Below are 20480 nucleotides of genomic sequence, written 5' to 3' on the forward strand. Positions count from 1 at the left end.
CCGAAGTTTTCATATCTCTGGGGTAAATGTCTAGGAGTGGAATTTCTGTTTAGCTTTTTTTTTTTTTTAAGGAAACTATCTTCCAACTTATCCTCTATCTAACTTCTAACTTATCCTCAACTATCCTCTAACATGTCTGTCTGTACAATTTAATATTCCCCAAAACAATGCTATGAGTGATCCATTTTCTCTGTATGCTTGCCAGATTCAGTGTTATATTTTTAAATTGAAGTATATTTGATTTGTAACTGTATTACTTTCAGGTATACAGAATGGTGATTTGATATTTTTGCAGATAATACTCCATTGTAAGTTATTACAAGATAATGGCTAATAAGATAATTCCCTGCGCTATACAATGTTTTTCTAGGACTTTTATAGTTTCAGGTCTTACATTTAGGTCTTTAAACCATTTTTTAGTTTACTTTTGTATACAGTGTGAGAGAATGCTCTAATATCTTATTTTACATGTAGTCATCCAGTTTTCCCAGCAACAACTTGTTAAAGAGACAGTCTTTTCTCCATTGTATATAGTTGCCTCCTTTGTCATAGGTTAATTGATCATAGGTGTCTGGGTTTATTTCTGGCCTCTTTGTTCTGTAACATTGATCTGTGTCTGTTTTTGTGTCAGTAGCATGCTGCTTTCATTACTGTAGCTGTGTAGTATTGTCTGAAGTCTAGGAGGGTTACACTCCAGCTTTGCTCTTTTTTTTCTCAAGATTGCTTCTGCAATTCAAAGTCTTTTATGGTTCAATATGAATTTTAAGATTATTTGTTCTAGTTCTGTGAAAAATGTTCTGGGTATTTTGATAAGGATTGCTTTAAATCTGTAGATTGCTTTGGGCAGTACAGCTAGTTTAACAATATTAATTCTTCAAATCTAAGAGCACTTTGTCCATCGTTGTATCATCTTTGACTTTCATCATCAATGTTTTACAGTTTTCAGAGTATATGTATTTCACCTCCTTAGCTAGGTTTATTCCTATTTTATTTTTTGATGTCATTATAAATGCTATTGCTTTCTTATTCTCTGAAATTCCATTATTAGCATATAGAAATACAACAGATTTCTGTCTATTAATTTTGTACCCTGCAACCTTGCTGAATTTTCATTTATTATTTCTAATAGTTTTGGGGTGGAGACTTTTGGGTTTTTTCTATAAAGTATCATGTTATCTGCAAGAAGTGACAGTTTTACTTCTTCCCTTCAAATTTGGATACCTTCTACTTCTTTTTCTTTTCTGCGGTGGCTAGGACTTCCAATATTATGTTAAACAGAAGTGGAAAGAGCGGGCATTCTTCTCTTGTTCTTGAATTTACTGGGAAGGGTAATCATACCACTGAGTATGATTTTGGCTGTGGATTTGTCATAAACAGTCTTTATTATGCTGAGATAAGTTCCCTCTACACCCACTTTGATGACAGCTTTTAATCCTGAGTAGATATGGAATTTTATCAAATGTTTTTTCTGTGTCTATTGTGATGATCATGTGATTCTGAGCCTTCCATTTGTTAATGTGGTGTATCACATTGATTGACCTGCAAATGCTGAACCATCTCTATGACTCTGGAATAAATCCAACTTGATCATGGTATAAGACCCTTTTTATATATAGTCAGATTTGGTTTGCTAATATTTTGTTGTAGATTTTTGCATTTATATTCATCAAAGATATTGGTCTGTGATTTTCTCTCTTTCTGGCATCTCTGTCTGGTTTGGGTATTGAGATAATGGTAGCCCATGGAATGAATGTGGGAATGTCAATTTTTTGGAATAGCTTGAGAAGAACAGATATTAGTTCTTATTCATATGTTTGGTAGGACTCCCCTGTAAAGCCATCTGGTCCTGGACTTTACTTCCAGCTTTTCTATTACAAATTCAATTTCACTTCTAGCAACCAGCCTCTTCAAACTGTCTTTTCTGTTTGTTTCAGTCTTGGCTGTTTATATGTTTCTAGAAATTTGTCCATCTCTTCTGGTTTAGTTGCTAAGTGGCATCCAACTTTTGCAACCCCATGGACTGTAGCCTGCCAGGCTCCTCTGTCCATGGGATTCTCCAGGCAAGAATACCAGAGTGGGTTGCCATTTCCTTCTGCAGGGGATCTTCCTAACCCAGGAATTGAACCCAGGTCTCCTGTGTTGCAGGCAGATTCTTTACTACTGAGCTATGAGGGAAGTCCATCTCTTCTAGATTGTCTAAGTCATGGGCACATAACTGTTCATAATATTCTCTATGATTACTTTCTGTCTCTGCAGTATCAGTTGTTATTTCTCCTCTTCAATACTTACTTGGGTCCTCTTTTCTTCTTGGTGAGCCTGGCTAAAAGTTTATCAATTTTTAAATCTTTTTAAAAAACCAGCTCTTGGTCTCATTGATTTTTTCTATTGTTTTTATGATCTCTATTTTATTTCTTCTCTGATCTTTATTATTTCATTTTTCTGCTGACTTTGGACTTTGTTTGCTCTTCTTTTTCTAATTCTTTTAGGCAATAGGTTAGGTTTTTAAGGTTTTCTTTAATTGTTTCTTGTGAGAAGTCTTAGCTCAGTTCAGTCACTCAGTCAGGTCCAACTCTTTGTGAACCCATGAACTGCAGCATGCCAGGCTTCCCTGTCCATCGCCAACTCCCAGAGTTTACTCAAACTCATGTCCATTGAGTTGGTGATATATCGATATAAACATCAAGTCTCTATCACTATAAACTTCCCTCTCAGAACAGTTTTTGATGCATCCCCACTTTGGAAAGTTATATTTCCATTTTCATTTGTCTTCGAGATATTTTCTGATTTCCTCTGATTTCGCTATTGACCTTTTTTTTTTTTTAGTAGCATGCTGTTTACTTGCCACATGTTTGTTCTTTTCCCATTTTTCTTTCTGTAGTTGGTTTCTAGTTTCACACCACTGTGCTCAGAAAAAATGCTTGATATAATTTCTTCCTCTTAAATTTGTTGAAGTTTGTTTTGTGACTAAGTATATGATCTATCCTGGAGAATGTCCTATGTGCACTTGAAAAGAATGTGTATTCTGTTGCTTTTGGATTTAATGTCCTATAGATATCTATTAAATGGAAAGATGTTTGCCCTTCGGAAGGAAAACCTTGACAAACCTAGATGGCATATTAAAAAGGAGAGACATCACTTTGCCAACAAAGGTCCATATAGTCAAAGCTATGGTTTTTCCAGTTGTTAGGTATGTGAGATTGGACCATAAAGAAGGCTAAGCACTGAAGAATCGATGGTTTCAAATTGTGCTGTGGGAGAAAACTCTTGAGAGTCCCTTGGACAGCAAGGAGATCAAACCAAGTCTTTATCCTAAAGAAAATCAACCCTGAATATTCATTGGCAGGCCTGTTGTTGAAGTTGAAGATCCAATACTTTGGCCACCTGATGTGAACAGCTGACTCACTGGAAAAGACCCCGATGCTGAAAAAGACCGAAGGCAAAAGGAGCAAAGGGCAGCAGAGGATGAGATGGTTAGATAGCATCACTAACTCAATAGACATGAATCTGAGCAAACTCAGGGAGACAATGGAGGAGACAGAAGCCTGGCATGCTACAGTCCATGGGATTGCACAAAGGTGGACACAATTTAGCAACTGAACAACAAGGTTCATTTGGTCTGCTATATTAAGACCTCTGTTACCTTACTGATTTTGTCTGGATGACCTGTCCATTGATGTCAGTGGGTATTAAGGTCCCCTATTATTACTGTATCACTATTTTTTATTTCAGCCATTCTGATAGGTGTGTCTCAATACAGGTTTTTTTTGGCACATTATCTTATTACTATCTTATGTCATCTGAAATTAACAGCCTGTTCACACATAATCCAAGAACACTCAAATAATAAAGCAAATATAATCATATATTAAAGACTGGTCTTCAAACATCATAGCCAATGATGTCACAGTTGCCTACAATCTCACCAACATAAAACCACATTCACATCTCAGTGGTCACCACACCATTCAGTAGAGTTTCCTTAACTGGGAGCGGTTTGAAGCTACTTGTTTGAGCACTATTGATATTTTTCCCCCAGCTCTGAATAGCTGTAAGGAATTCAGCAGAGTTGGAGGAACCTGATCAATGTTGGCACAGTGCCAAAATGTGGTTAATCGAGGCTTTGAGTAAGCAACAGCAGTGCTGGGACCTTCTCTGTGAGGTTATGGACAAACTGGGCCATGGTTCTAGGATGGAAAGCTCATGACCCCAGCTGGCCAGCTGAATCTCAGTGTAGCTTTAATTTACACTTCCTTAATAGCAAATGAAGCTGAACATCTTTTCATGTATTTTTATATTTAAAGTAATTACTGTTATGTTAGGGCTTATGCCTGTACTTTCTGAAGTTCCAACCCATTTTAGATTATTTCTGTTCTGTTGAGACAACTTTCTTTAGACCCTCTTTAGGAGGAAGTCAGCTAATGACAAATTCTCCTAGTTTTCTTTCATCTGAGAATATCTTCTTCATTTCCTTTTCATTTCTGGAGGATATATAATTTTGATTGACAGGTTTTTACCTTCACCACTAAAAATGTGCCATTTCTTTCCTTCATGATTTCTCCATAACTGTGAATGAAGAACCACCGTCATTAAAACTGGTATTCACCTATGGGTGATGTATCATTTCTCTCTGGCTAGTTATAAGATTTTTTCTTTGTCTTTAGTTTTCATAAGTTTCACTATTGGTGTGGGATTCTTTGAATTCATCCTACCTGGGATTTCCTAAGCAAAGGAGAAAAGGAAAGATATAAGCATCTCAATGCAGAGTTCCAAAGAATAGCAAGGAGAGATAAGAAAGCCTTCCTCAGCGATCAATGCAAAGAAATAGAGGAAAACAACGGAATGGGAAAGACTAGAGATCTCTTCAAGCAAATTAGAGATACCAAGGGAACATTTCATGCAAAGATGGGCTCGATAAAGGACAGAAATGGTATGGACCTAACAGAAGCAGAAGATGTTAAGAAGAGGTGGCAAGAACACACAGAACTGTACAAAAAAGATCTTCACGACCCAGATAATCAGGATGGTGTGATCACTCACCTAGAGCCAGAAATCCTGGAATGTGAAGTCAAGTGGGACTTAGAAAGCATCATTAAGAGCAAAGCTAGTGGAGGTGATGGAATTCCAGTTCAGCTATTTCAAATCCTGAAAGATGATGCTGTGAAAGTGCTGCACTCAATATGCCAGCATATTTGGAAAACTCAACAGTGGCCACAGGACTGGTAAAGGTCAGTTTTCATTCCAATCCCAAAGAAAGGCAAAGCCAAAGAATGCTCAAACTACCACACAATTGCACTCATCTTAAACGCCAGTAAAGTAATGCTCAAATTCTCCAAGCCAGGCTTCAGCAGTAGATGAACCGTGAACTTCCAGATGTTCAAGCTGGATTTAGAAAAGGCAGAGGAACCAGAGATCAAATTGCAAACATCTGCTGGATCATCGAAAAAGCAAGAGAGTTCCAGAAAAACATCTGTTTTATTGACTATGTCAAAGCCTTTAACTGTGTGGATCACAATAAACCATGGAAAATTCTGAAAGAGATGGGAATACAGACCACCTGACCTGCCTCTTGAGAAATCTGTATGCAGGTCAGGAAGCAACAGTTAAAACTGGACATGGAACAACAGACTGGTTCCAAATAGGAAAAGGAGTACGTCAAGGCTGGATATTGTCACCCAGCTTATTTAACTGCTATGCAGAGTACATCATGAGAAATGCTGGGCTGGAAGAAGCACAAGCTGGAATCAAGATTGCCAGGAGAAATATCAATAACCTCAGATATGCAGATGACACCACCCTTATGGCAGAAAGTGAAGAGGAACTGAAAAGCCTCTTGATGAAAGTGAAAATGGAGAGTGAAAAAGCTGGCTTAAAGCTCAACATTCAGAAAATGAAGATCATGGCATCTGGTCCCATCACTTCATGGGAAATAGATGGGGAAACAGTGGAAACAGTGTCAGACTTTATTTTTTTGGGCTCCAAAATCACTGCAGATGATGACTGCAGCCATGAAATAAAAGACGGTTACTCTTTGGAAGGAAAGTTATGACCAAACTAGATAGCATATTGAAAAGCAGAGACATTACTTTGCCAACAAAGGTCTGTCTAGTCAAGGCTATGGTTTTTCCAGTGGTCATGCATGGATGTGTGAGAGATGGACTGTGAAGAAAGCTGAGAGCCAAAGAATTGATGCTTTTGAACTGTGGTGTTAGAGAAGACTCTTGAGAGTCCCCTGGACTGCAAGGAGACCCAACCAGTCCATTCTAAAGGAGATCGGTCCTGGGTGTTCTTTGGAAGGAATGATGCTAAAGCTCAAACTCCAGTACTTTGGCCACCTCATGCAAAGAGCTGACTCATTGGAAAAGACTCTGATGCTGGGAGGGGTTGGGGGCAGGAGGAGAAGGGGAAGACTGAGGATGAGATGGCTGGATGGCATCACTGACTCAATGGACGTGAGTTTGCGTGAACTCCAGGAGTTGGTGATGGACAGGGAGGCCTGGCATGCTGCGATTCACGGGGTTGCAAAGAGTTGGACACAACTGAGTGACTGGATTGAACTGAAGCATCCTGAACCTGCAGATTAATGTCCTTAGCCAATTTGAGACGTTTCAGCCATTATGCCTTCAAATACACCTTCAATCTCACTCTTTGTTTTGAGGATCTGACAATACAAATACTAGATCTTTTCTTATTCTCCCTACAGGTCCCTAAGACGCTGCTAGATTTCCCCCTCCCCTGCCCCCCCGAGAGAACTCTCAGTCTCAACTAGTTATTTTGTTTTCTTTTGTTTAAGTCTATTTACTCTGTTGTCCAGATTGGGTAATTTCTACTGTTCAAGTTCTTTGATTCTGTTCTTCAAGTTCTTTGACTCTGTTCTCTGTCATATTCATTCTGCTATTGAGCTCATACACTGCATTTTTATTTTGGTCATTTTATTCAGTTCTTTTTTTTCCTCTTTTTTATTTTTTAAATTATGAAAGTATGATAACACTTTTACAGGAGACTTGGAAAATACAGAACAAAGTTATATATAATTCCACTATATATTACAATTATTTTTAAGTAGATAAATTAAGATTTTTAGTTGGGAGTTTTAATATCAAACTCTCAAAAATTAATAGAAGGAATATACAGAAAAGTAGGGGCTTCCCTTGTGGCTCAGTGGTAAAAGAATCTGCCTGCCAAAGCAAAAGACACAGGTTTCCTTCCCTGTTCTGGGAAGATTTCATATGCCGTGGAACAACTAAGCCCGTGTGCCACAACTACTGAATCTGTGCTCTAGAGCCCATGAGCAGCAACTACTGAATCCATATACCGCAACTAATGAAGCCTATAAGCCCTAAAGCCCATGCTCCACAACAAGAGAAGTTTCTACAATGAAAAGCCTGCAAACCACAACTATAGAGTAGCCCCTGTTCTCTGAAACTAGAGAAAAAGCCGGCACAGCAATGAAGACCCTGCACAAACAAAATTAAATAGAATTATTAAATAATATTATATATTAAATGTATTTAATATTTATTTATTAATAAAATTATTTTTAAAAATATACAGAAAAGTAGGATATAGTAGACTTGAAAAGCACCATGACAACATTTGGTTCTTTTTTGTATGTTCTCTTTCTTTGGTAAATTTTCTATTTTTTTTTCCAAACAGATTTGCAATTGCAAATTAAAGCATTTTTACAACAGCTGCTTTAAAATCATTGTCAGATAATTCCATCATCTGATTCAAGATAATGTTGGTGTCTGTTGATTGTTTTTTCTCATTTAAGTTGTCATTTCCCTGGTTCTTTGTATAATGATTGACTTTTTTCATTGTAACCTGCGTATCTGAATACATATTAGGAGACTCTGGATCCTATTTTAATATCTAATTTTAGCAGGCAGTTATTCCAATTCCAAAGAAAGGCAATGCCAAAGAATGCTCAAACTACCGCACAATTGCGCTCATCTCACAAGCTAGTAAAGTAATGCTCAAAATTCTCCAAGGCAGGCTTCAGCAGTACATGAACCGTGAACTTCCAGATGTTCAAGCTGGTTTTAGAAAAGGCAGAGGAACCAGAGATCAAATTGCAAACATCTGCTGGATCATTGAAAAAGCAAGAGAGTTCCAGAAAAACATCTATTTCTGCTTTATTGACTATGTCAAAGCCTTTGACTGTGTGGATCACAATAAACTGTGGAAAATTCTGAAAGAGATGGGAATACAGACCACCTGACCTGCCTCTTGAGAAATCTGTATGCAGGTCAGGAAGCAATAGTTAAAACTGGACATGGAACAACAGACTGGTTCCAAATAGGAAAAGGAGTACGTCAAGGCTGGATATTGTCACCCAGCTTATTTAACTTCTATGCAGAGTACATCATGAGAAACACTGAGCTGGAAGAAGCACAAGCTGGAATCAAGATTGCCAGGAGAAATATCAATAACCTCAGATATGCAGATGACACCACCCTTATGGCAGAAAGTGAAGAGGAACTGAAAAGCCTCTTGATGAAAGTGAAAATGGAGAGTGAAAAAGTTGGCTTAAAGCTCAACATTCAGAAAACGAAGATCATGGCATCTGGTCCCATCACTTCATGGGAAATAGATGGGGAAACAGTGGAAACAGTGTCAGACTTTATTTTTTTGGGCTCCAAAATCACTGCAGATGGTGACTGCAGCCATGAAATTAAAAGATGCTTACTCCCTGGAAGGAAAGTTATGACCAACTTAGACAGCATACTGAAAAGCAGAGACATTACTATGCCAAGAAAGGTCCGTCTAGTCAAGGCTATGGTTTTCCTGTGGTCATGTATGGATGTGAGAGTTGGACTATGAAGAAGGCTGAGCGCCGAAGAATTGATGCTTTTGAACTGTGGTGTTGGAGAAGACTCTTGAGAGTCCCTTGGACTGCAAGGAGACCCAACCAGTCCATTCTAAAGGAGATCAGCCCTGGGTGTTCTTTGGAAGGAATGATGCTAAAGCTGAAACTCTAGTACTTTGGCCACCTCATGCAAAGAGTTGACTCATTGGAAAAGTCTCTGATGCTGGGAGGGGTTGGGGGCAGGAGGAGAAGGGGATGACAGAGGATGAGATGGCTGAATGGCATCACCGACTCAATGGATGTGAGTTTGAGTGAACCCCGAGAGGTGGTGATAGACAGGGAGGCCTGGCGTGCTGCAGTTCATGGGGTCGCAAAGAGTCGGACATGACAGAGCAACTGAACTGAACTGAATTCTGTTTAGGTTTATCATACACCTCCTGGCACACTTTTGTAGGCTGCGGTTCCAATAATTTAGTTTTCAGAGCCCTTATGGCACTATTCTGGTCTGGTACACTCACCTATTGCTGATGGAGCTCCTGTTTACTGCTGGAGTTTTTGTTTGATTTCTGTAGGTGCTGCCCATGAAAGCGGAATACACTTCCCTAGGCCTAGTGCTGCTAGGTGAGAGGGTGGGAAAATGATATGCAGCAGGCCAGACAGCACTACCTTGGGCCCTCTCTAAGGGCTTTTTGGTGTGGCAAGGTCCTCTGCTCAATCACTGCTGGTGCTACCTGCAGGAATGGAAGGCTCTTATCTAGGCCATACAGTGCCACTAGATGAGAAGCAGGACACCAGACCATGGGGTAGAGAGTGCTCCTCTGGGCCCACAATCCAGGATGCCTGGTTTTGCTGTCATCTTATAAATTCAATTCAAAATCTTGAAATTTAGGCCTAGAACCAGCAGAGACAATGGTACCTTAGTCACCAAAGTCACCAACTGTGCTTTGGGTTAAGATTCAAATTTTAATTATATATTTTCTAGACTTTATAAAAAAATTTATAATAACTAACCATAAACACCATTAAATATATACCATTATGAAAAATATTTAAAGGTTGCTTTACTGAAAAATACTAAAATATAAAAAACTAGTACCCTTTTGCCTACTTAAAAATATTCTTTCTTTCTAAATATTCTAGTGTGGGTGGAGCACTTAGGGGGAGGGGAACTATCTTTTATACAAAATGGAATCTTTGAGCATTGATTTAAAGGAAAATGATACAAAAAAATTTGTTCTGTATAAGTACAAATACGATGGAAGAATGTGACACTGACTCATCTACACCAGGAAATGGCAAGCTTTTGATGTGACGGGTCTAACAGTATATATTTTAGGCTTTGCAGGCCATACTGTCTATGCACAACTACTGAACTCTGCAGTTGCGTAAAAGCAACCACAGAGAATATATAAACAAAGGAATGTAGCTGTGTTCCAATAAAACTTTATTTATAAAAACAGTCAGTGGGCCAGATTTGGTCCATATGTTGTAGTTTGCTCATCTGAATTATCTCATGAAACCATAAAATTCAGAGCCAGAAAGGAACTTTGAGATCACTGAGTTTTTATCATTTTTATTGGGCAAATGAGGATACCACAGCCCCAGTAGATGAAATAATTTCAGTTATTTCACCTGGCCAATGAATGGCAGCATCCAAACAAAAACTTTAAGGATGTGGTATTACTTCCAGTTCAGTATTCTGATGCATGGATGTGTAATGTTACTGTATTATGGATATGATTATTGGAACACAGTAGAGCATACAAATCAATGAGATTTTATTTAAAACTTACAAAATTAATTGGAAGAAAGATCTTCAGCCAAACTAAATTATGCTGAAGTAGAATCTCAGAACAATTTGTGAGATCTTCTAAAATGAACATCACAAGCAGAGGCTACTAACAATGCACAACAAATACAAAATGGAGATATTCAGAAAATGATGTTTAGGCAGCCAGGAAAAGTGGGGTAACTAGTAATGATGCATTTCTCTACTCATATGTGTACATTACACAAAACAAAGTATTTCCTTCTTCACCTGAACACACATGTTTAAGACTTATTATCCCAGGTTCACCACACTTCTCCTTTTAGCCAGAAAAAGCCCAAATACCTGTTGTTGGCAGACATGGTCACATGACTCTGCACTGGAACATCTTTGAATACTTCATTTCCAATAGTTGTTTGTAACGTGTAAGGCAGCATTTCAGCATCAGATTTAACTCCAAGAGGGTTTCCTTTGTTTCTTAACAGTGTTGAATTAGGTTTTTTGCTGACAGAAAAATCTGAAGAAAATCCTGGTTGTCTGAGGGTTGCTTTTGGTTTTCCTATGAAATCAGGCATACATAATGGAATCAATTAGCTTTCCAAAACCCTGGTTTCATAATGTCACTCCCTTGCCCAGATGTTTTCTGTTGGTCTCTGTGCTCAGAATAGTTTGTAAGAATATGAGGAGGTGGCCATTAGAGGGTCGGTCAGCAGCGGAAGAGCAGCTTGGTGTGTACTTAGCAGATGAGCTTCTTCAAAATGTGGCTTCATCTGCTAGGCAAGCCTGTTACTTTTCCTCCACTCACCAACTAACTTGGTGGCAGTCACCTCACATTCTTGCAAATGCAGCACACTCAGCAGTATCATAGTCCTCCCATTGCTTCTCCACCAATTTGGATTCTTCCAACCGTGAGGGGTCTGGTTTCAAGTCTCCTCCTTGCCATGAAGCTCTCCACTGCCATTCTCACAAGGATTGCTCTCTTGCCTAGAACGCTCATTGTGGTATTCAGCATCTACTCTTTTATACTATCATTAAACTATGTCTTGAGAATTTAATTTTAGAAATGATTATTTTATAAGTTCCTTGAGAAAAATGATCAGTAAATACAGGCTGAGTTGCCTTTATCTTTATGACTATATAATTCATGTTTTTCTAAAAATAGAGGATTTATAGTAAAAGATATGATTTCCTAAATAAGACATAAACTCAGTTGGTTCATCCAACATTCTATATGAGGCTTTCCCCTCAAATAAAGAGGAAAACCACACTTTGCCATTGTAAGTCATGCTGAGTTACTTCACTTAATAAGTCATGCTTATGTTCACTTAAATTCAAACGGAAGTACTAGCTTCAGGATTTCTCCCTTGACAAATGAATGTTAACAAACATACGTGTTTATCATAAATACAAGCAATATTTTCATATGACAATGTATTCATAAATAGGCTTTACAATTTTAGCATGTGAAAAGATCTTACCTTCTAGAAAAAATGGCATGGTTTTCTTTACTCTCATCTGACAATTAACTTGCCGACCAGTTTTCCTTTTAGAACTCCTCTGTCGAGCCACAAGCTGAGCAATTCTTGCAGTTTCTGTGCAGGCCATGGCATAGCAAGTTATCTGATTATGAGACATAAGGGAAAGGAGAAACATTTCTCAGATTCACTGGTAACCAGAGGCTGACTTCTCAAAGTGTATCTTTGTGAGTTTACATGTCCCAAATCAAGCTGTATGCAAACAGTCATGTCTCTTTCTTTCATAATGTTAGAGCTAAATTATATTTTCTGCAAGAGAAACCAAGCATAGTCCAGCGCACTGAATAATCATTTTTCCTTAAACTGAAAAGTTCACTTATTTCTTAAACATGTTTTTATTAAGCATCTAAAATGTGCTAGGTATATAGGCTTAACAAATGAACCCAAAGAAACCTGTGATTTGTATACATTATCTCATATACTCTGTGAGATTTATTTTATTTCCATTTTATACATGGGAAAACAGAGGATCAGGAAAGTTAAGCAAACTTCTCAAGCCATGCAGTGAGGCTATCTCTCTGAATCCAAAGTACATACTTGTAACTGCTATTTGTACTATCTCCAAGAGACCACTAAATTCTAGTCTTGCCAATGAAATGGATTACCTGAGTAAGTTGGGGCAAATCAGTTTACTTCAAAAACCCCAGTACTATCAGCTACAAAACAGGGAATAGCTTAGATCTGAGGTTTTCAAACTGTTCAGTGGAGTCATAGGATTCCATGGAGGTGCCTCATGGGTGTGAGGGCAAGACAGGGCAAGCAAAGGCCCTGGAGCCTCTGGCATCTACTTAAAATACAGTAGCTCAGCTTTTTATATTAAAAAAAAAAAAGATAGGATATACAGGATATTTGAAAAAGGATTTGAAAACAGAATGTAGACTGCTGAGATTAGACGATCTCTACAGCCCCATCTAGTGGGGCTTTAATTTTAATTTTAAATTGAAATCAAGACAGGAAAGCAATGAGGTTTTACACCACAGCCAAAACATGCTCATAATCTTTGGTCCAGTATTTCTATTCCTGAAAATATAAGAATACAATTCAAAAGAAGAAAAATTACATACCCAAATATGTACATTAGGGGTTATGGTTATTTTAATAGTCAAAACCTGGAAACATTAAAAATGTCCCAAAATGAAGAAGAGTTGAGTAATTTATAGCACAGTAACTATATGAAGCACTACTAAATTACTAATTCATTCAGACATTTGATCATTTATACATTCAACACATATTTATTAAGCATCAAAAGTCAGGGGCAAAAAAAAGCAAAACCAAAACCAATTCCTTATCCATAAGAAACTGATGAAGAAAAGAGAGGCAAAGAGACTAAACAGAAAACATTATGTCAAGTATTATACTGAATGTATTATAAGAGGCCAAGCAGACAGAAAGGGGGGCTTAAATCTTTCTGGGAGAACCAGGGACATTAAAGAAAGTTTTACTATTAATATAATATTTGATTAATTTATACTTTCTCCTTATATAAACTGTATTACAGATTAGGTGAACCTTTGCTGTGTGCTGTGCTGTGTTTGGTTGCTTCAGCCATGTTCAACTCTTTGTGACCCCATGGACTGTAGCCTCCCAAGCTCCTCTGTCCATGGGATTCTCCAGGCAACAATACTAGAGTGGGTTGCCATGCCTTCCTCCAGGGGGTCTTCCCAACCCAGGGATCAAATCCAGGTCTCCTGCATTGCAGATGAATTGTTTACTGTCTGAGACACCAAGAAAGGCCACTCTCCTAACCCTGGGCCCCTTTTCTCCTCTACCCAATGCCTCTCTGACTCACCCCCACACCAGAGGAACAACTATTCTAATTTTTTGTGAGAAATACCTCAGACCTGCGCTACATATTTACATATGAAACATACCTCCAAAATATACTGATTTGGGCGGGGTAGACACCTTTCTGTCTTGGGTGGTAGTTTGTCCAATCTTTCATACTGTATATTGGACAGACAACAAGAAGCAAAACTACTGAGTCATAGGGGATATGTAATAAAAAAATTTACTTGCTACCACTCAATTGCCTATATTACATATAAAACATGATTCCAGAGGAACTAGAAGATTGAAAATTGTAGGATAATCACTATTACTAAAGTAAAGGTGAGAACAGGCTAGGGACAGAAGGGCCTAAAGACAGGGAGAACAGTAGGGAAGGCCCTGTAATAACCAAAAGTGCTGAATGATCAAGTAGAGGCTTGACTAGGATCAAGACAGTAGGAACAGATAGGGGTCAGGTCAGATTATCAGAATTTTAAAGTATCTATTGGCTTCAGTAATCAGGAGGTCACTAGTGACCTAGGCCAAACAGCTGTGGCAGGCCTATAATGAGTGGTATGATATTTAGGCAGTAAAGGTCTCTAATACAGTTATTTTGTGTGGACAGTGAGACTGAGTAAACTTGAAATTTTTTAACTTAATATGGTTAAAATCCTATTTTTATAACAAAGAATTTGAGGGTAAAACAAAAGACATGAGAATCGGCTGTGCTTTGGATGCAATTCTCTATCACTACTAACTTTGGCTTCCCTGATAGCTCAGTTGGTAAAGAATTTGCCTGCAATGCAGGAGATCCCAGTTCAGTTCCTGGGTTGGGAAGATCTGCTGGAGAAGGGACAGGCTACTCACTCTAGTATTCTGGCCTGGAGAATTCTATGGACTGTATAGTACATGGGGGTCACAAAGAGTTGGACACGAGTCTTTCACTTCATTTCACTTCTTCACTAATCTTGGCTAGTGCTTTTCACTTTGACTTCCATCCTAATTATGAGACTGGAAGTACCAGACAGGCAATTAAGAATTGGCTTGCCTCTTTTGAATCACAGTTACCTTCTTACCTCTCCAGACCTACTAGTCTCTATCCTGACAACTGCTGGCACACTTCTCAGATAGGCTTCTAGCGTAGGATAGCCCAATTGCTTGAAAGGGATCCAGTCTCCAGTTAGGGATCTGTACTCTCCTTGAAGCCGGGGTAATGCTATTCCATTCTTATGAGACTGCAGAACAGCCCGTAGCATTTTTGAAACCAGATCTGCTTCCAGCATCTTCACCTACGAGAACATGGTAAAAGGTTACTATAATGATGCATTAGGCTGTGAATTCAAATTTATTTTCAGAGTTTTCACTTGTTTGTATATTTCATAAACTGCTACTGAATACTTTATGTACTATTACAATACAGGGAAATAACTGTTATGGTAGAGAAAAGCATGGAATACTATGAAGAAAACAAGGGAAGTCAGAAAGGCATAAAGACTAGCCTGGGGAAAGGAAGGTATCAGGGAATGTTTCCCAGATGAGACGAGGTCTGAGGGAGTTCTAAAGGACAAGGTGCAATCAGTCAGGCAAGGAAGAAAAGGATGTGTGGAGGCTGGGGTCAGGGATGGGGAAAGGTATCAGCCCCAAGTAGAGGGAAGAGAAAATTCAAAAGGCACACAGGTGAGAGAGAAGTACATGGTTGGTTCTGAGAACTCTAGGCAGTTGAGCGGTGGGACATGAATGACTAAAGATTCTAAGCTAAGGATTGAAAGATGGAAATGCAAGAAGTGAGAAGAGGCAGACCCAGAAGAGACTACTTACTATATTATGCTAGTATGTTTGCATTTTTGCCAAAATTAACTTGAGACCCTTGGAGGGATTTTAAATAGCAGAATAAAATGATCAACTCTGCATTTTAAGATCACTCTTTAGTATCAAGGAAAATAAACTAGAAGGAAAAAGATAAATGAGCTGTAAGAATTGAAGATACGGAAATCTGAAAATAGGGCCTTGGAATGCTGATACAAAAAATCAGTATCAGAGCTAATCAGGAAGTGGGATTAACAGGAATTGATTAACTGTTTGAATTACAAGGGACACCTCCAAATTTCTAGCTTAGAAGCATGGCGGATAGTAATGGGAAGAGACAAGTTTGCAGGAGAGGAAGGGAGTGAAATAATTTTGGACATATGGAAGTTGGGATGCCTTTAGGGCAGCCATGTAGTTATATTTACTAGGAACTCAGGTTACAAGTCTGAGCTGCTTATAGATTTGTTGGTCTTCAGCATATATGTGGTATTTGGTGTTCAAGGGGTCAAAAATAAGGTTAAGGTTAGACTCCTGTGGAAGGCTGCCACTTAAGAGATAGGCAGAGAAGGAAGTATCCATAAAAGGCCTTGAGAGGTGGCAGTCCTAAGATGGCAGAGGAACAGGATGGGGAGACCACTTTCTACCACACAAATTCATCAAAAGATCACTTGAATGCTGAGCAACTTCCACAAAACAACTTCTGGATGCTGGTGGAGGACACCAGGCACCCAGAAAGGCAGCCCATTCTCTTTGAAAGGAGGTAGGACAAAATATAAAAGATAAAAAGAGAGACAAAAGATTCAGGGACTGAGACCTGTCCTGGGGAGAGAGTCATAAACAAGGAGAAGTTTCCATACAGCACCAGCGGGTCTGTGGGGAATTTCGGAATCTCAGAGGGCAACATAACTGGGAGGGGAAAAAAAAAAAAACTCACAGAATACACGCCTAACCACAACTCCCAGTGGAGAAGTAGCCCAGATGCTCACGTCTGTGCTGGACAGGGAGGCACTGGCTGCATGCTTAGGGTAAGGATGGCCTGAATGACCTGAGGACCCTCTGAGGGAGCTAACCTTAGATAGCAACCCAAACTGTGGGATAGTCAGAGAGAGAGAAAAAAAGAGAGAACTTTCCCACGAAAGGCTCTAACCTAATCCGCAACTTGGCCCACTCACAGGACAAAGGATTGAGCCAACACCAAAGGAGAGCTAGCCAGCTGCGGACAGGCCCCTCCCCACAACCAGAAGCAGAGAGGCAGGTGTGTGACAGCCAGAGCTGGAAGGGGACAATCTCAGCCCCAGAGACCAGCATCCTCCAACGAACTGTGAGCAGGCTCCCAGTTGCTAACCACATCTTCCTGGGACCCTAGATGGTTGACATCTGCCAGGAGGGTCGCTCTGAGATTAGCTTCCCAGAGGAGACACACGGCACACCCGGGAAACCAAGCAGCCAGGACCAGGGTGGTGATTAAGACACATGGCCCACCTGGGACAGTGCACTCGCCAAGCACCTGGACACCTGAGCTGCTCGGACCTGGAAAGGGCACAAAACGCACGCCCAACCAAGTCTGTGCCCTTGCAGAGTACCCGAGAACCTGAACCTGAGCAGCATACACCTGGGAAGTGCACGAAATGCAGGGCCCACTTTGGACAGCACCCCTGCAGAGCAACCTGGAGCCTGAGCAGTGTAGACCCAGAAAGCACACGCCACCCTGAGCTGGGGCGGTGTGGTCCATACTGCGAGCACTCCCCACACATGCCACTGATATCTTGTTTGCAATGTTCCTCCCTCCCCACAACACAACTGAACAAGTGAGCCTAAATAAGTGGACCACCTTCACCCCCTTGTGTCAGGGTGGGAATTAAGACATTGAAGAGACCTGCAAGCAGAGGAAGCCAAAATAAACAAAGAAGAGGGAAAAGCTCTGGGAGTGACAGGTGCAACAGATTAAAACCCTATAGTTAACATTGACTAAGCACTGGAAGAGGCCTATAGATCTTGAGAAGAAGCACAAGCTGGCACAAGGAACTATATGAAACTGAACTGACCCCACAAAGCCTACAACAGCTCCAGAGAAATTCCTAGATCTATTTTTACTATTATCATTTTTTAATATTTTAAAGTTCTTTATTACTTCTTTTATTTTCATTTTGATAACCTACTATTACCTTGCAAAAAAATACCCTATTTTAAAGAAAATTTCATGTATATTTTTTATCATTTTTGTGATTTTGTTTTGTATTTCTAATATTGTATTTTTGAGAGTCTAACCTCTACTCTAGATTTTTAAACTTTGCTTTTTTATATTTGTTATCAATTTTGTACCTTTAAGAATCTAATTTTCAGTATCTATTTTCACTTAGGGGTGTGATTATTGGCTTGATTGCTCTCTCCCCTTTTGACTTTCTGTTTTCTCCCCCAGTCACCTCTGTCTCCTCCTTCCTCTCTGGGTGTTCCAGGATGTGAAGAACACTTAGGGAACTGATGACTGGCTAGATTGCTCTCTCCCATTTTGATTCTCCCTCTTCTCCTCCTGGTTACTCTATCTCCCTCCTCCCTCTTCTCTTCTCCATGTAACTCTGTGAACCTCTCTGGGTGTCCCTCACTGTGGAGAATTTTTTCACCATTAACCTAGGTTCCTGTAAGAATAAGACCGAAAGCCAGAGGCAGGAGGCTTAAATCCAGAGAACGCCTCATTCCAGAGAACATTAATAGACAAGAGCTCGTCCAAAAGCCTTCCTACCTACAATGAAACCAAGCTCCACCCAAGAGCCAAAAAGTTCCAGAGCTAGACATACCATGCTAATTCTCCAGCAATGCAGGAACACAAGCCTGAGCATTAAAATACAGGGTGCCCAAAGCCATATCAAACCCACAGACACCCAAAAACTCATTATCGGACATTTCATTGCACTTCAGAGAGAATAGATTCTGCTCCACCCACCAGAACATAGATGCAAACTCCCCTAACCAGGAAACCTTGACAAGCCACTAGTCCAACCCCACCCACAGGGAGCAAGCTCCATAATAAAAGAGGAACCACAAACTTCCAGCCTACAGATATGCCACCCCAAACACAGCAATCTAAACAAAATGAAAAGGCAGAGAAATGCTCAGCAGGTAAGGGAACATGATAAATGCCCACCAAACCAAACAAAGGAGGAAGAGATAGGGAGTCTACCTGACAAAGAATTCACAATAATGATAGTAAAGATGATCCAAAATCTTCTAAAGAAAATGGAGTTACAGATAAACAGACTAGAGACAAAGATTGAGAAGATGCAAGAAATGTTTAACAAAGACCTAGAAGAAATTATTGCCAAATTCAGACTTAAACTGAACAAAGTAGGGAAAGCCATGAGACCATTCAGGTATGACCTAAATCAAATCCCTTATGATTATAAAGTGGAAGTGAGAAATAGATTTAAGGGCCTAGATCTGATAGATAGAGTGCCTGATGAACTATGGACGGAGGTTCATGACACTGTACAAGAGACAGGGATCAAGACCATCCCATGGAAAAGAAACACAAAAAAGCAAACTCGCTGTCTGAGGAGGCCTTACAAATAGCTATGAAAAGAAGAGAAACGAAAAGCAAAGGAGAAAAGGAAAGATATAAGCATTGGAATACAGAGTTCCAAAGACTAGCAAGGAGAGATAAGAAAGCCTTCCTCAGCGATCAATGCAAATTAAACAGAGGAAAACAACAGAATGGGAAAGACTAGAGATCTCTTCAAGCAAATTAGAGATACCAAGGGAACATTTCATGCAAAGATGGGCTCGATAAAGGACAGAAATGGTATGGACCTAACAGAAGCAGAAGATATTAAGAAGAGGTGGCAAGAATACACAGAAGAACTGTACAAAAAAGATCTTCATGACCCAGATAATCAGGATGGTGTGATCACTCACCTAGAGCCAGAAATCCTGGAATGTGAAGTCAAGTGGGACTTAGAAAGCATCACTACGAACAAAGCTAGTGGAGGTGATGGAATTCCAGTTCAGCTATTTCAAATCCTGAAAGATGATGCTATGAAAGTGCTGCACTCAATATGTCAGCAAATTTGGAAAACTCAGCAGTAGCCACAGGACTGGAAAAGGTCAGTTTTCATTCTAATCCCAAAAAAAGACAATGCCAAAGAATGCTCAAACTACCACACAATTGCACTCATCTCACACACTAGTTAAGTAATGCTCAAAATTCTCCAAGCCAGGCTTCAGCAATACGTGAATCGTGAACTTCCAGATGTTCAAGCTGGTTTTAGAAAAGGCAGAGGAACCAGAGATCAAATTGCCAACATCTGCTGGATCATCAAAAAAGCAAGAGAGTTCCAGAAAAACATCTGCTTTATTGACTATGTCAAAGCCTTTGACTGTGTGGATCACAATAAACTGCAGAAAATTCTGAAAGAGATGGGAATACCAGCCCACCTGACCTGCCTCTTGAGAAACCTATATGCAGGTCAGGAAGCAACAGTTAGAACTGGACATGGAACAATAGACTGGTTCCAAATAGGAAAAGGAGTACATCAAGGCTGGATATTTTCACCCAGCTTATTTAACTTATATGCAGAGTACATCATGAGAAACTCTGGGGGGGATGAGGCACAAGCTGGAATCAATATTATCAAGATAAATATCAAGAAATATCAAGAGAAATATCTGAGAAATAACCTCAGATATGCAGAGGAACTAAAAAGCCTCTTGATGAAAGTGAAAGTAGAGAGTGAAAAAGTTGGCTTAAAGCTCAACATTCAGAAAACGAAGATCATGGCATCTGGTCCCATCACTTCATGGA

General features: G+C 39.6%; 1 protein-coding gene and 1 pseudogene across 6 annotated transcripts in view; both read right to left on the bottom strand.

Annotated features, from left to right (window-relative positions):
- Positions 1-20480, bottom strand: part of TDRD7 (tudor domain containing 7) — a 114301-nt gene that overhangs the window by 61193 nt on the left and 32628 nt on the right. For 5 of the 6 annotated variants that reach the window (XM_060409281.1, XM_012120728.5, XM_012120711.5 and 2 more), the window contains exons 2-4: positions 14956-15168; positions 12053-12194; positions 10920-11133 (exon numbers count right to left, since the gene is read on the bottom strand). In XM_060409281.1, coding sequence (XP_060265264.1) covers positions 10920-11133; positions 12053-12194; positions 14956-15162 — 563 coding nt within the window. In that variant the 5' untranslated portion in view covers positions 15163-15168. The remainder of the gene's footprint in view (positions 1-10919; positions 11134-12052; positions 12195-14955; positions 15169-20480) is intronic. The other variant, XM_042243222.2, reaches the window with a different exon arrangement.
- On the bottom strand, positions 986-10913 carry LOC132659161 (ATP synthase subunit g, mitochondrial-like; annotated as a pseudogene).

This window comes from Ovis aries, chromosome 2, assembly GCF_016772045.2.
Source record: "Ovis aries strain OAR_USU_Benz2616 breed Rambouillet chromosome 2, ARS-UI_Ramb_v3.0, whole genome shotgun sequence".
Lineage (NCBI taxonomy): Eukaryota > Metazoa > Chordata > Mammalia > Artiodactyla > Bovidae > Ovis > Ovis aries.